The sequence below is a fragment of a genome, unplaced genomic scaffold (genome assembly GCF_019419815.1).
Source record: "Pyrus x bretschneideri cultivar Hongxiangsu unplaced genomic scaffold, Pyrus_bretschneideri_v1 Contig1, whole genome shotgun sequence".
NCBI lineage: Eukaryota > Viridiplantae > Streptophyta > Magnoliopsida > Rosales > Rosaceae > Pyrus > Pyrus x bretschneideri.
Genome location: NW_025999390.1, coordinates 9,703,805 through 9,719,657, shown reverse-complemented (window position 1 = coordinate 9,719,657; position 15,853 = coordinate 9,703,805). Strand labels below are relative to the sequence as shown.

Genomic DNA, 15,853 nt, shown 5'->3' with positions numbered 1-15,853 from the left:
AGGCTAACCAAATTTATAGTATGGGCCACAAGAGCAAGATCACATTTTAAATGGGTAATGCCCACACTCTAAATTGTCAAATGCCATATGGCGGGTCCAAAATGTAAAATGGCTAATGCCCATACTCTAAATTATCTTGTAGTTATGATGGCATAATGATGGTTACAAATTTAACCTTGTAAAGAAATAAAGCAATTCACCTTTTTCATGTCATTGATATTTTATTTTAAACTAATTTAAATTGTAAGAAAATAAATTTAACTTAAGTTCTTACGAGTATAGGAAAGCATGCACATTCACTCATGTGAATGTTGCTACTCTCACGTCTGTAATTATTCATGTGATATTTCAGCTAGGCCAAATATCACATGATGTCAAACGATAAGCATGCACCATAGCGTACATGATGTCAAACAACTAAAAGAACTATACTTTGATTTCGGCTAGGCCAAATATACAGCAGCTCATCGAGCATTTCGGTGAGGTAGAGCTTAAGCCTAGGCCTGCAATAAGATCATGACCTTCCCAAATATTTCTAACATAGTAATAAACATATATGTTATTATATAGTAATTAGTTGATTAAATGCACTTGCACCTGCACTTTGTTGACCGTTCTTCTCCGTTTGCTGTGATAATTAACGTCATTGGATTCGTCAGATTTACCAGATAGCTAGGAGCCTGATTTTGGTCAAATGTACAGATTAGGGGAAACCATAGGCTAGCTTAATTACTGTTTATACAACTGATAGTTTGATAATTATATATTGAATTCTCCAACAAAGGAACAATATGATACTTTCCCTATCCATGTGGTGCCAGTTGTTTATTCACCATAAATCACAATATATATATATATATATATATATATATATATATATATATATAATATACAACACTTCTTTATCCTAGGTCAACCTACTACTCTCCTAACTGTTTCGGACTCTAAATTTCTCTCTACACTGCAGCAAATAGGGCATATTGCCGACACACACATTTGTTCGAAGAAAGTTGGGTTTTACAAATGAGACAGTCCGTGATTATAAAAAAAAAGTTAGGTTTCATTATAAAATCAATTGATAATATGAGAAGTAGTCCAATTGCTTATAAGAACATGCAATGTCCATTCTTTTTTCAATGTGAAATTCACACTCGCAACAATGTTTCAAAGAAAACAATGTAAATTGAGGTTACTTTCGATCTCACACAATCCCACAATTAGTCAATTATTTTCTTAAAGTGTTAGGATTGGTCGCGTTTGAAGAATAATTTTGTCCGTTCCCATAACAACCAGTCTGCATAAAGCCGACAAAGCATGATCGGTTGGGATTAGCTAGTCCATGCAAAGGCGACCGATTCTTGCACTTCAAGTAAGTAGTGGTATGCATATCGTTGTCACACCTCTATTATGTAACCAAAATGGCTAAGGTGTTTCAAACATGGAAGGACACATCTACTCAAACGTGTAGGGTTTCAGGTCATTGTTGCTTATTGGGGGAACGACATCAGGACATGAGTAACAATAACTTAACAGGTGTAGGATTATCTGCTGCCCAAAGATCGAACCAAGTTCAGTTGAGTCAAACCAAACTTGTTCCTTGTACTACAGATTTCTTTTTTCACCTGACTTTCAACGCCATGGATGCTAGAAAGCAAGAGGTATATAATATCGAGTAGTTAGTTAGTTAGTTAGCATACTTTCTTAATAACCGACCTTAACTTGTTTGACTATTACCGTTGGTGCTGATTCTTTCGTGTAATATATTATGAGAAATATTATTTAGATGAAAAGGTACACGTCAAGGTCCATCCGACGTGGGTGAAAATATTACAACACATATTGATGCGTGATGAGTTTGAAATATTATCACATTAACATTCGTGTTGTTGGAAAAATTAATTTGGTTTTTTAGTATGTAAGTGTACACGTGGTGTTTTATGCTTTAGAGTTTCTTGTAAAAAAAAGATTTGAATTCCTTTTCTATTGGATTAGAGTTAATTTTCTACCTGTTAGAATTAAAACTATTTCTCTAAATCTGTCTCGTATAAGTCTTTCGAATTCCATAGAAACTGCCTTCCTCCCAATCAAACCATGGATTTGGATCCTCGCCGGATCCCCTCCCTGGGGATCCTAGGGATCAATGTACGTGGACCGTTGATCAAAAGAAGGTTACTTTACTTTTAAAAATATAAAAAATATTTAATTGTGGCCACACGATTTTTAATCAACAGTTCACGTGGGTTGATCCCTAGAATCCTCAGGAAAGGGATCCGGCGAGGATCCAAATCCTCAAACCATAACTTTTATCATTCATTCTTTATCCAAGTATTTTACCTTTTTTTGACTTTCAGTCAATCATCAAAACACTTTTCTTGTTTCTTAATAAAGAAGAACGAAACCGCGTATTAAAGTTTTGGATTACCTAATACTTTGATTTTTATTGTTTAATATCAAGCAAAGGATTGGTCGACCGACCTCACCCAAGAAAGTAAAAAAGAGTTGCTGGTGTTATTTTCCATATTATTTTTCTCTCTTTTTTCTTAAAAAGTTTATTTCTCTTTGATATCGAACTTTCTATGCCTTTACAAAATTATTAAAAAGAAAGAAAAGGAAATAGATATCAAAATTATGAAGTATCTCATATCCTCCCCCAGTTAAGAGTATGTGTCACCATCCACCGACTCGATGAAAAGTCAGAAAGTGACCCTGAAAACGGTTGATATAAATCCAGAATAATATAGTGGGCCAAATAATTCAATAAGGCAATAAATAAATTAAAACTATTCCACTTCCACACCACTTTATGCTGAAGTTGCCTTATTCAGACCAGGAAAGAAGTTAACAATTTCCGACTAAATCACAAAATTAGTTACGTACGATAAGCTTTAGAATACAACAATGTACGAGATACATCAACATAATTATTTCTTCTACTGTACAATGTATGACATTCATTATTTCTTTTCATCGTTTACTCTTAGGTACGAATAATTACCATTGCATTAATCAAGTAATGTACTATAACTATGACAAGTGGCCTAGTGAAAAAGTGGAATAACAACTTCTTGAAATAAAAAAGGAAGGTCCTAGTTCGACATTTTGTAAGTTGTAAATTAGCTTGATTGTGGCCACATATAGAGTGCAATTCCCAACTAACCTCATATGAGCCAAGAAATAGTGAATTACTGTGGTTTGCCATCAATTGTCTTATTTTTTAGAAAAAAGAAATCAACTAATATAGTATACATTATTGTGTAGTAAAAAGACTTGTAAATTACATGTTTTTAACCTCTCCTACTCCCACAAGGAGATCGGTCAAAATATATATGATAAAAAAAATCTAACAACAAAGTGAAGTTACCCAAAAATTTTGTGTCCCCTTAACTCTAAGGATTCATGGCATTACCCAATCCAAAAAGATTCGATATGAAGAACATAAATACAACGGCTTACATATCTACATTACAAAAAATACATCCATGAGAGCTCAAAATAACTTTATTATAGTTCTAAATTACTGACTTGATCATGGAAGGATTTTAATTGGTACCACACAAGCGTCTCTTATTTTGGAGTTCTATTTATCTTACAAGCTATAATGGAAATTTGGCGAATTTCAGATGTTGCGCTTCAACATAAACTCATCGGTAATGTATTATCTTCTTTAACTTCTAATGGAATGTGTTTAATATTCATTACTAACGATATCATGTTTTTCTGTATTTTAAAACCAAACAATTGAAATCCTAATTAGTAACATAATCATGCGTTAGATTGACTATTATCATGCGATCAAAGTAATTAGTGATTGATCACGAACCAAAATAAGAAGTTAAGGCTTTACGTTGTGATTGGAAATCATGCCATGATTGCAGTTGAAAAAAAAAAATAACCGCAATTAGATATGAAATCACTACAAAAAAAACTCTATCATAAATAATGTAATTAATGTGTTGCATAGTATAATTTGTCCATAATTTAATATTATATTTGAAGGAACTTTCCAAGAACTTACTTTTGTATTTGTCTTCTCCCACCTTTCCATCCAATTCAAAAAAATTGAGATAATCTGTAGTGTGTGTGTGTGTGTATATATTGTAGATCTTAGGCAAATCTCCTAAGTACCCACAGCACATAATACTACACTTTTTTGGCTGATAAATCACAATCTTGCATGAAACAATCCACGTGTCTTCCCCCCATCACCTTCTCTGTTCTCCAAGACACCAAACCAAAACCAAATCTTCTCTCTTAAGCCCACTGCCATTTCCTAAGCATCGTATTTTCCCGAGAAAATAAAAATCCCATCCCGGAAAATATTCACGATGGATGGGACAATAAAAAGCGAGAAAGTGCCGAGGAGCTGTTCTGGGGACGCTTGTCACTCCGAGCTTTGATTCCTTTGGAGTTTGGAAACTGCACTCCACCGACTCGGACTCTCTTTGTTTCTTCTTCTCCATCCTATCTAATACCATACTCACTCTCTCTCCTCGAAACGCCCGCTTTTAATCTGGTACTTAATCTCTCTCTGTATTTTTTTTTTTTTTCAATCATTTTTGTTTATTGTGCCTGTTTTGGATATAAAGCTGTTAAAATTTTGTTATAGTTTGGTGCAATCTGGCTAGGGTTTATAGCAGATGATTAGGAAACTTGAGTACTTGAATTAGAATTAGGAAATTGGAAATATAAATTGAAAAGACCTTAGCTTTGTCGCAATCCAGACGAAAAGATTTTAGCTTTATCGAATTTTGATCATGGGTTTCTTATTTAGGATTGATTTTGCAGACCCTTGATTTAAATTTGATTATTTACGATTGATTTTCAAGCCTTGATTGAAATTTGATTATTATTTTTTTATTATTTGTAGACATGGCGTTTGATCAAAATTCGTTCCCCAAAGAATTGAGACCGTTGAATGTAGCTCGAACTGTGGCCGAAGAGCCCCGCATTGCTCAGGCTACTACAGCTGGTCGAAACCCTGATAGATTTTTCTCTAGCCACTTGGTCCGTGAAGTTAATAGCCCTAATTCACTACCTGTTTTTTACCAAGCACCGGTGGCCTCAGAGGCTGGGCATGTTGGCCTAGGGTATGGAAATGCCGTGTCGGGGTTGCCCACCTGGTGCCCTGGCCCCCGCATTGCTGTGCCGGTGGGGCATCCAGGTGTGAACCCTTCCGTTGGTGTTGGAATTGGTTACAGTCCTAATTTGGGCAGTCGGGTTGGTGGCAAGTGCTGTTGATCTTGTATGCTCTGCTACTACAACAACTGCTTCTGGGCCTTCTGGCTGTAGTTCGAACATGTGTAATAGGAGTGCTGGCGGTGGTTTAGATCATGGAGTTAATGATATGACAGCTAGGTTCGGTTATAATCCCAATTCAGGGAATAAGGTCAGTGGCAATGTTGCTGATCAGACTGGAAATGATTTGACATCGGGGTATGGTTATAGTACCAATTTGGGCAGTCGTGGCAGTGGGACTGATCAAGCAAGTGATGACGGTGGAGATGATTCTGTGTCTGGGAAGAAAATAAAGCTTCTGTGCAGCTTTGGCGGAAAGATTTTGCCCAGACCAAGTGATGGAATGTTGAGGTATGTTGGAGGGCATACAAGGATTATTAGTGTTCGGAGAGATGTGAGCTTCAATGATCTAGTGCAGAAGATGGTGGATACATATGGGCAACCTGTGGTTATTAAATACCAGCTCCCCGATGAGGATCTCGATGCACTGGTGTCAGTTGCATGTGCTGATGATCTTGACAATATGAAGGATGAGTATGGGAAGTTGGTCGAGGGATCTCCAGATGGGTCAGCAAAGTTGAGGGTATTTTTGTTTTCTGCTTCGAAGTTGATCCATCTGGTGTTGTACAATTGGGGGATTTACATAATAGTGAGCAGAGATATGTTGATGCTGTCAATGGGATTACGGATGGGGTGAGTGTTGGTATTGCGAGGAAGGAGAGCAATGCAAGTGCAGCTTCAACACAAAATTCTGATTTTAGTGGAACTGATGTCATTGATAACTCAGTTCCTGGTCAAGGGGACAATACTGGACATCCATCAGCGGGCAAGTTATCACCAAAAGGGAATTCAGCTACTTCTCATGACACTAGTACAAGGCTGGTATTTGTGGATCCTAAGCCTGCAATTTATTCTGAAGTTTCTACAATTCCATTGGTCATTCCTGTAGTTAAGTCTGGGCCTCCCCAAACACCATCTTCTCAGCCAGAGGGTGAGTTAGAAAGATCTGTGCCCGTTACAGTATCACAGCAGCAACTGGGATTGCAGCAACCTGGAATTGGCTTTTCATCCGCTGCTCCTTATCTGCAAACTTATGTTGGTCCTCGCCAAGAAGTTATGACACAGACAGATCATATCCAGCTTCCTCCTCAGATGGGTTTCCCAAGTCCTCATCCAATGGGGACTGCTCATCCTGTATTCACCCAACAGCAATACGGTGATAGTGTTGCTGGCATCACCCCGCATCACTTCATTCCTGCAGTGCACATGACAAGGACTCCCTCGTATTCTCATGTTAGTATAAGACCAAGTGTGCTTCAGCCATTGGTCCATCCTCAACAGGCTCGGTTGGATAATTATGCAGACAAGAGTACCTTTGTTCCCAGGGTCGTCCAGCTTCCGGCTGAACAAAGCTATAATTCCTATCAGGTTCAAGTACCGTCAACAACAGCAGGAGGTGCTTACGGATGGCATCAGGTTCAACCACCGCAGCATGTGATTTACCATGATGGATTGGTATCTCACCAACAGGTAATGTATCCTGAGAAATCCACAAGGTTCGAAGACTGTTATATGTGTCAGGACACATTGCCTCATGCACATTCTGATAATGTGGTACAGGTTCAGAGAGACATTGGCGGAAGCCCAGTATCTGATTCAAGTCCAACTTATTATAGTCCTCGGCTAGAGGAGAATTTGCTAGCTCAGCCGATGAACAAGGTTATTGTAAGTGGACCACTAGGAGAAGGTAATTTTGGCCAAGGAGTTGAGGCTCGACCCAGGGTTCAAGTTCCAGTAGATCCTCTTCTCATAACATCTTATTCAAATGAGACTGGACCTCTCCCAGATTTCAACTCCAGAGGGTGTTATCCAGAGAGGAGGTGACGTGCAATCACCGAATAGTGCATTCATGGTCAATATTCCTCAGCTTTGTCAAGACGATGTTGCTCAACAACATCCAACACCATTTCAGTACCAGGTTAAACAGGAAAATTTAGGTAATGATCCTTTTAATCAAGATGTACCTCTTGTTGGAGGCGCACCTGTGGTTCGCGAATCTCCAACTGCATATGATCATTTGAGACAAATCGACGGGAGGATGGAGGCCCTCAGGATAAATCCCACTGAGATTTATGTTAATAAGGAGCATGGTAAATCACCTGAGGATACACGTAGAAGGGAAGACAGCTTTGATCATAAAACACCACAAGTTGGGGGTAGAGATGTGGCTCTAGATAACATTGTTGACAAATTTGGTAGGAATCATTTTAAGCCAACCGAAGTATCAGCTTCTTCCCCTGCCGAAGTCTCACATGGGTATAGTTCACAGCCAGTAGAATTCTATGATTTAGGACAGCAATCTATGTGGGGAAATCCTGAATCTTATCTGCAATCAAGAGTTGGAATGCATCTTTGTGATTCGTACGAATCTAACTATGGAAACCCTGTTGTTTCTACCCATCTCACTAATGGAATTCAACCTCCTCCTGAATGGGAGGATGAGAACATGAGATTGCTGCCGAAGATGGTACCTAACGAGAGGGAAGTTATTACCTCAAATGGTGTCGGTGCCCAGGACTCCTCAAACTCATTGTTCAGCAATCAGGATCCTTGGAGTTTGCGACACGATACTCAATTGCCTCCTAGGCCGACCAAAATACAATTGAGAAAAGAACCATTTACAGAAATGCAAATGGATGGTGGAGGTCAACAGCCAATGGGTAATTTGAACAGGGATCTTAGTTCAGAGCATGCCCCGTCTTCCAAAGGTTGGTTAGTGATGATTTGCTTTTACTTTCTGGATAAGTTAATTGCTTATTTCATATGAATTTTTCTTATTTTTTTGCTTCTTTGTCATAGGATCAGCAGAAGAACAAATTAAGCAAGAACTTCAAGCTGTTGCTGAGGGAGTAGCTGCCTGTGTTTTTCAGTCATCTACGCCATCAGATTCTTACTTGCATGATAAAAATGAGTCTGCTTATGAATCCAATCGAGATGAAGAGGTTCAAAACAATGCTGCAGGGATGCAAAACAGATCGGAAAGTGAGGTATTGAAGAATTCATGTGTTGCATGTGTGAGAATATTTCATTATTTGTGTGTTCTCCCCTCTCTCGAAAAATATTCTAGGCTCTCCTATTGTTCATCATCTTACTTTTTCTATTTTAGGATGTCAAATTCAACTTTGCAGATAAGCCAAATCTTGGTTTTCCAGTAGCAGATGGCCTAGGAAGGTTGCAGGTGAAAAATTGGTTTGCATTAATAGGTATTGTGATATTTCCCTGTAACATTGACTGAGTAATTTTTCTTTTGGCAGATTATAAAGAACAGTGACCTTGAAGAGCAGAGAGAATTAGGTTCTGGAACTTTCGGTACTGTTTATCATGGAAAATGGAGGGGCACCGATGTTGCAATCAAAAGAATCAATGATAGGTGTTTTGCTGGGAAGCCTTCAGAACAGGAGCGCACGGTTTGTCTTTTCATTGCACTAGTTTTAAAACTTTTAGCTTTTATTATTTATTTATTTATTTATACCTCATTTACTTAATCTATATTTGGTGGTTTATGTATTCAATTTCAAACAGAGAGAGGATTTCTGGAATGAGGCCATCAAGCTTGCTGACTTGCACCACCCCAATGTTGTAGCTTTCTATGGCATTGTGCTTGACGGACCGGGAGGTTCTGTGGCAACAGTGACAGAATACATGGTCAACGGTTCTCTGAGAAATGCTTTGCAGAAAAATGAGAAGTAATGTATTTGTTTGGCTTTTTGTTCTTCGTTTGTAATTTTCAATTGGGATAAAAATCTGACATAAATTTAAATTTATCAGGAGTCTGGACAAGCGTAAGCGCCTCATGATTGCAATGGATGTGGCATTCGGAATGGAGTACCTGCATGAAAAGAAGATAGTACACTTTGATTTGAAAAGTGACAACTTACTTGTCAATCTTCGAGATCCACACCGCCCAATATGCAAGGTAGTTCCTTAATTGTGCCCCTTGCATCATATTCTGGTCCATGTTGTGGTTGCTGTGATCCTTCGTTTCTTATAATAAGCCACAAACTTGTTTAAAATGCGGCATTGTTTTCAAAAACACACATTTTTCATTGACATGCTTTATAAGATGCTTCTGATGTAACAGCTGTAATTCGTTTACTTGTTTAGAATATTGTGCTCACTGGTTTATTTCTGATGCCAGGTCGGTGATTTGGGCCTATCTAAGGTGAAATGTCATACTCTGATCTCCGGTGGTGTGCGGGGAACACTTCCATGGATGGCACCAGAGCTGTTGAATGGTAGCAGTAGCCTTGTTTCTGAGAAGGTTTGTGTTTCTTATTTAATTTAGTTTAAATCGTCACTAAATGATTGCCACTCACTCTTAGCCCTGTTTTTATTGCTTAGCTATTTACTCCCTCTTTTGTTGCATACGTTAGGTCGATGTATTTTCTTTCGGTATTGTGCTGTGGGAGCTGCTGACTGGAGACGAACCATATGCGGATTTGCACTATGGTGCTATCATAGGTATCTTCTACTGCTTAATACAACTTGTCACTTCTTAAACAGGATTGGCTCATCGAGGTTTTAGTCAGATTTGAGATGCTGCTATCCTATTGCTCATATGTTAATGCAGGTGGTATTGTGAGCAACACATTGCGGCCACCAGTACCGGACTCTTGCGATCCTGAATGGAAATCACTGATGGAGACATGCTGGTCAGCTGAGCCATCTGAGAGATTGAGTTTCACCGAAATTGCAAATGAGTTACGTGGTATGGCAGCAAAAATTCCTCCTAAAGGACAGACCCAACCGCAGCAACCCCCGCCAATGTAGCCTAAGGTTCGAAAATGATCTTAGCAAGTTGTTTCATCATCGGTGCCTCTCCCACACCGTTACCCTTGTGTTTCGGTCCCTTGGAAGATAACTTAATGTTTGCCTTGTTTTAATGTGATAGGGAAGTTTTTTTATTGTTTATAGAAAGTTTTAGGTCTTATAAAAGTTATACCTCATATAGGTTTTGCCTTTGAATCGACTTGGGTGTTTTCTGTCACTTTTAGACATGTCAATACAAGCATTGCTCATTGGATTGTATGCATTTTTTGTCACGTTTTGACATCTTCTACTTTCCCCTAGTCGATTCGGGTTAAGCGAAACAAGCTGTTTGATTGGCCCGACTCGTAATCGAAACAAGGATTAAACCTTGTTAAATTCTTGAGGAAAATGTAATTTATCCAAGGAACTTGAGTGTTGTGAAGTTATTTGGCAATTTGCAGTGACAAAAAAATAAGATCCACAAAGTACAATTGTCCATTGAAGATTTACCGCGGAATTGGACATGATCGTTAATTAACCAAATGTCTGAACAAAGAGCATTTACTCAAGAACATATTGTAAAATCTGATTTTGCTAAAAATTTTCCTTGCCAAAGCTTAATAGACTCGTTTCGGTTACTAAATTGAAAGAGAAATTTATCCACAACAGGAATGTCATTGTGACGATATTTTAAGTTAAACATATCACTTAGGCAGTTAGGCCCACTCCCTTGTATTCTGATCCTACTATCCCACTCTTGGTCCCAACTGATGAGTCTTTGGCCGGCCAGCCACATGCCCCGACCAAAGAACTTGTCCAATTACATATCATCGTATTATGTGGATTAATTTTTTCACATGACATATAGTGTGATTGATTTAAGTTTCTTTGTAAATATTTTTTGCTTTTTATTGGGATATTCCCTACATTCTCTTACGCCATAACATATAAAATCAATAGAACAATGTCATGTGAACAAATTAAAATGCCATAATATCGCATCATTGATCCAAAATACCACGGTGGCATTCCACATGTTTAGGCACGTCCGCGTTTCTTAGGGCGTGTGGGTTGTGGGGGATGTTTACGGCACCGCGTTAGCGCGAATCAACCTGAGCCGCCAAAACCAAACACGAAAGGGATACGGAGTCAGTCATAAGGTTTAAGATTTGCATTAGGAATTCCTTGTTTCGTTTTATTTCGGGTTCCGTGTAATATGATTAGGATTTTTTCCACAAATCCACACCGCCGTATCTTTCCTGGAAAATCCATAAATCCTAAATATTGAGCTACTCTTTGCATATATATATATATATATATATATACACACACACATACACTCACGCGCATATATGTGTGTATATTTCTTGTGTCCTTTTTCTTCTCTCTCGTTATATCCCTTTCCCTTCCCCTCCCCTATAATTTAACACCCTTCCACTCCAGGTCTCGCCACAGATTCTCTCTAGACCAACCGTGATCATGTCAAACCACGGTTCACCTCGCGGCAAACACGAAACAGATATGGATGTTTCTTCTTCTTGTTGCGGATTTCGTGGTTGCTTTAGGTTCTTCGGAAGCGCATATAGGAAACAAGGAGACGACAATGTTTACGAACACTTGGTGCAGCAAGAAGGCAGAGGAAGAAACAAGGAGACGACATGGTGGAGGAAGAAGCTGAACGAGGCTAAGGAGTCCACGGAGGTAGTCGGCGGTCCCAAGTGGAAGAACTTCATCAGAAAGATTGGTGGATACTGGGAGAGGCAAAAGAATAGGTTGTGTCGAAAAGAGAAGAATGCAGCGTTTCCGTACGATATTCATAGTTATGCTCTCAATTTCGACGAAGGTGTTGGCAGAGAAGGAGCCGATGCTGTTCTTGGCTTCACAGCAAGGTTTGCCGCTCCTTTTTCCAACGAACACGGTTCCGTGGGCGGACCCATTCATGGAACCGATGAATCAGCTTTCGTCAAATCCAGAGGTTAGATTGGGCCTCGTCTGTGCTGTCCTGTTTTCCTATTTCGACAAGGTTTTATTGCGCTGTTCGAAACAGAACAATCTGTATGCTGTTCTCAGTGTAGTTTTTGCCTTAAAATTTCAGATTCACATTAAAGTACATATCACTGCTATAGACAACTTTCTTAATAGCCATATATATTCATAGAAATAATATATATATATATATATATATCGAAATCAAGCATTTAATGTAGATATGCAATTCATATACAAAAAATCTATCTAGTTCCACTGAAAATTGGTACATTAAGACTACCTGGTTCGAAGTCTTTCGTGTTACATGCTTAAGAGTTTGATGATATGGTATTATAAGACATGGATAGTGTCGGGGTGCCTCAGATTTGAAATGATCGATCCGAAGATGGAAGTATATCATTTGAAGGCTTGAAGCTTTTACTGTACGAGAAATGTTAAGTTCCTTGCTCTCCGTTGCTGAATTTTCGACTAAGAGTTACATTTACTTCAATCGTTGGTTGTTCATGTCACCTGCATTACTTTTTTTCCAAATTACAGATTGAGAAAAGTTTATTTTTCAGTTTATAAAAGCCAATCAATGCGAACAAAACAACCATACATAATCCTACCTCTTGCGTTTGCTCTTAAGAACCGAAGTTGATGAAATGTTGCTGTGCCAATTCCTTTTTCTTTGATTAATAAACCAGTTATTAATCTGTTTCAATTGCAAGCCTGTTTCCTGCACTAATCTGGCTTTGTCTTCCTCCTATCGAAAGTGAAAGAGGGTCTTAGTTAGTAGCTATTACAAAAAATCTGCGAAACTGAAAGCTGTGAGGGAATTAAAACAAAGTTCAAACTCACTGTCGGGTAAGGCCACTTGGAATGTGATTGCCACCAAGATTTTAAGACAGAGGTTGTGTCACCTGGCAGTTTCCCCGCTCTTCTCTTGCGCAGAATTTCCTCTCTAATGTCAACGATCTTTTCCTTGTAACCCTGATAAGCAGAGGTTATCAGCTACACTTGCAGTCCACATCGAAAATGTATATATACTCTATAAGTCTATAGTTCATACCTGTTTCAGTTCATGCTTCAGTTCCTGCCTTACGCGCTCCATCAAGGACCTCTCACTTTCAGTCGGAACAAGAGGGCCAAATCCCATGGTGTCAGGGCCATCCAGACTTCCATCATAGGAGTTGATATCACTATCCACCTGGTCATCATCATCAGACATGGTAGCACCCGTTCCTTCACCCGTGGATACACCTGTGAAAGCATCTTAAAATGTTTAACTGAAAACTATCCATAAATAAGTATGGATCCGATCAGCAACCAAAAAGAGCAATAACAACTGATGACGACACTACAGATAAGATGTTTTATCCTATATCTGAATTTATAGAGGCCGCCAATCCAAAGTGATGACACTAATCAAAGCTGAAAGACTCAACGAAAACAAAAAGTTCGTCAGTGCAATTGCCGCCCACATCTTTCCTCTCCAAACCGATGAAGTCCTTAACAGTGCCAGACTATGAACATGAACCTCAAACCCAAAACATAAGGAACGATAACAATGGTTTCGCTTTTGCAAAATCCTTCTTTTCGCAGATAACAAACACCTGAAGTTAACACGTAGTTTTTTTGCGGGAGGGGCAATAAAAGTTCCAAACAACTATTAGGCAGCTTTATACAAAAGAAGCGCACATTGAGGTCATACCAAGAACAGTTCAGCACATGGGAAGTACACTGATGTTCTTGTCCTTTTTCTCTGTTTCCTACTTTTCGTACAAAGTAAGCGAAATGGGGAGGCAGGGATCAAGATTTATGGGGCAATCGAAACTAAGGAAACAAAAATTACCTGTTAAGCTCTGCAGAGACTGATCGAGCTCCCAACACGCCATCACTGCTTCCATTGCGTGAACTCGGACATGTTGCTGCAGTTGTTCTTTGAAGGAACAAAGCAATAGAACATAATTCGTCTACAAAATCAACGAGCGGAAGATCAGATGACAAAAGCCAAAAGTTTAACAGATTTATGAACAAATTCTAATTCCAAGCATGCCACTAATCAAAACTAGTAATTAAAGGGTTAAGATTCTCCAAAGCACTTGTAAAGTGGAATAGTTAGAGAATTAAACAACAGGATTCCTCACTGCCACCTCTCACTCTAAAAATATCCAGAAGTTAAAAATGTTTAGACTTTCAATCACTTGAAATTAGAAAATAATTAAGATTTAATTAGTGCTAACCATGAACAAATCAAGGTCTTTCTCATCCATGACTCCAACATCCCCATTGGCTCCCGAGTACTTGTCGACCACGCGCTGCGACTGCACGAGCTGCTCGTCGATCCTCGGCAGCTGATCGACCGGCGTCGCGATCCTCAAGCACGACACGTGCGCCGACACAAGCTGCTCGTACAGAGGATGTTCCACGATGTCGGCCTTGAACCTCGCGCTCTCGCACTCCAGCTCGTCTTCCCCCTCCTCCTCTTCTCCGCCGTCGTAGCCACTTATCTCCCTCCGGTTCCGATCGCTGCAGTTACTGCTCTTCCCGGACGGCGATATAACCACGTCGTCGTTTCGCCCCGCGTCGTGGAGGCCGCCGAAGCTGGTGTTCTGCTGGCGGAAGGCGGCGTTGTTGAGCCACGTCGGAGCTCCGGACAGCGTCGGCTGATCCGCCGCGAAGGAGTGGAACGCCATTTCGTGAGGGGTCTGCTGCTGGTGGTGATGAAACGCCATTTTTGCAAGTTTAATTGTGAGAAAAGAGAGAGAAAATCTTAAAGCTTTTGGCTTTTCAGTGCATACATAGGAAAAGCGCGGTTTGAAAAAAAGCCAGAAGCGGCTTTTGAGTCAAGAGAGAAAGTGGGGTTTGGTGAAAGTTTGAAACTTGAATGTGTTCGATTAAGCAATTAAAGAAGAAGAAGGGGTAGTGCTGCTGTCTGCAGAGAGCGACGGAGAAGGAAATAAATGTTTGGAAAGAAAAGCTCTTTTTTGGGAGACGACGACTTTGTTTGAGTGAGGACCAAGGAGACGATTGGACGGCCAGATTGCATGACACGTGGCTAATAAGACAAAATTGATTATTGCTGATTGTAATAAGTGTTCTAGACTTGCAGATTTGCAGTAAGTAGCTGTACCTATATATGTGTGGACGTAGGCTCATAGGGGCATAGGGCACATTCTAATATGTAAACCGGATGTATTATATCTTTTACCACGTCACACGTACTTAAGAATTTTCAATAGGCGAGAGAATTTTTAATATGATGGTCGCATTTCAAATTATTTGATGTTATTAATTTATTTATATGTATCGATTAATTAGTCGGACGCTCGTTGGAAGTTGTATTCGTATCCAAGTACAATAAGGTATTGTTTTTTAATGAGAGCATGATTATCTAGTTGTTCAGGTTATCCTCCATAAAAAATAATTGTAAAAAATAATTGTAAAACACATACACTTTCTTCATATCTCTAGCATAAAAAGCTAAAAACAAAATTTTAAATGAAATATTTATCAAACATTCTGTTAATTTTTTTTCCCATACTCTTATTAAAAAAATTCACACCACTTTAACATAGATTGTTGTCATATTATTTATATTTAGGCTCGTTTGAAATAGCAATTGTGAGGGTATGATTGTCGTTGATTGTGAGTTGCTTCCTACTTCAACCCTTGGGGGTTTGCCTCTTGTCTCTTCCACTAAACTATTTGCCTTGCCTTAATAAAATAATATCTTAATATTTAAACAAATACCATTCTCTTGGAGCCATATGTGTACACACACAGATTTTGTATCGTTGCAAGAAGTTTCTTATATGATTTCGACAGAAGTTGCAGC

At 39.1% G+C, this 15,853-nt stretch overlaps 3 protein-coding genes across 4 annotated transcripts; 2 read left to right on the top strand and 1 right to left on the bottom strand.

The window, feature by feature from the left end:
- Positions 1 to 4,133: 4,133 nt before the first annotated feature.
- LOC103949135 (serine/threonine-protein kinase MST20-like) lies at positions 4,134 to 10,327 on the top strand. The gene is given in 12 exon segments (XM_009360237.3): positions 4,134 to 4,513; positions 4,868 to 5,834; positions 5,837 to 7,094; positions 7,096 to 8,003; positions 8,095 to 8,282; positions 8,402 to 8,473; positions 8,550 to 8,702; positions 8,818 to 8,981; positions 9,064 to 9,211; positions 9,434 to 9,556; positions 9,669 to 9,756; positions 9,866 to 10,327. Coding segments are annotated over 11 exon segments (3,840 nt in total). The 5' UTR covers positions 4,134 to 4,513; positions 4,868 to 5,296; the 3' UTR covers positions 10,066 to 10,327.
- Positions 10,328 to 11,372: 1,045 nt separating this feature from the next.
- On the top strand, positions 11,373 to 12,156 carry LOC103930771. The gene has a single exon (XM_009340144.3). It carries the CDS (start codon positions 11,524 to 11,526, stop codon positions 12,022 to 12,024), a length of 501 nt encoding a protein of 166 aa, XP_009338419.1. The 5' UTR covers positions 11,373 to 11,523; the 3' UTR covers positions 12,025 to 12,156.
- An 85-nt stretch (positions 12,157 to 12,241) lies between these two features.
- On the bottom strand, positions 12,242 to 14,982 carry LOC103930772 (homeobox protein knotted-1-like LET12). 2 transcript variants are annotated; one of them, XM_009340146.3, is made up of 6 exons: positions 14,259 to 14,982; positions 13,868 to 13,988; positions 13,085 to 13,275; positions 12,874 to 13,005; positions 12,642 to 12,778; positions 12,242 to 12,543 (listed from the first exon to the last, which is right to left on the bottom strand). In XM_009340146.3, the coding sequence occupies exons 1-6, from the start codon at positions 14,748 to 14,750 to the stop codon at positions 12,540 to 12,542; spliced, it is 1,077 nt and encodes a 358-aa protein (XP_009338421.2). In that variant the 5' UTR covers positions 14,751 to 14,982; the 3' UTR covers positions 12,242 to 12,539. The 2 variants fall into 2 exon arrangements, with proteins under 2 accessions (XP_009338421.2, XP_009338420.2); XM_009340145.3 differs by having other exon boundaries at positions 12,242 to 12,551; positions 14,259 to 14,981.
- Positions 14,983 to 15,853: the final 871 nt, after the last annotated feature.

Excerpts from the sequence above, each read along its gene's own strand:
- LOC103930771 (XM_009340144.3), top strand. The coding sequence starts at position 11,524 with ATGTCAAACCACGGTTCACCTCGCGGCAAACACGAAACAGATATGGAT.
- LOC103930772 (XM_009340145.3), bottom strand. The coding sequence starts at position 14,750 with ATGGCGTTTCATCACCACCAGCAGCAGACCCCTCACGAAATGGCGTTC. Across the intron at positions 13,276-13,867 it reads GTCTCTGCAGAGCTTAACAG|GTGTATCCACGGGTGAAGGA; the intron begins GTAATTTTTGTT and ends ATGCTTTCACAG. Across the intron at positions 12,552-12,641 it reads CTTAAGAGCAAACGCAAGAG|TAATGCAGGTGACATGAACA; the intron begins GTAGGATTATGT and ends TTGGAAAAAAAG.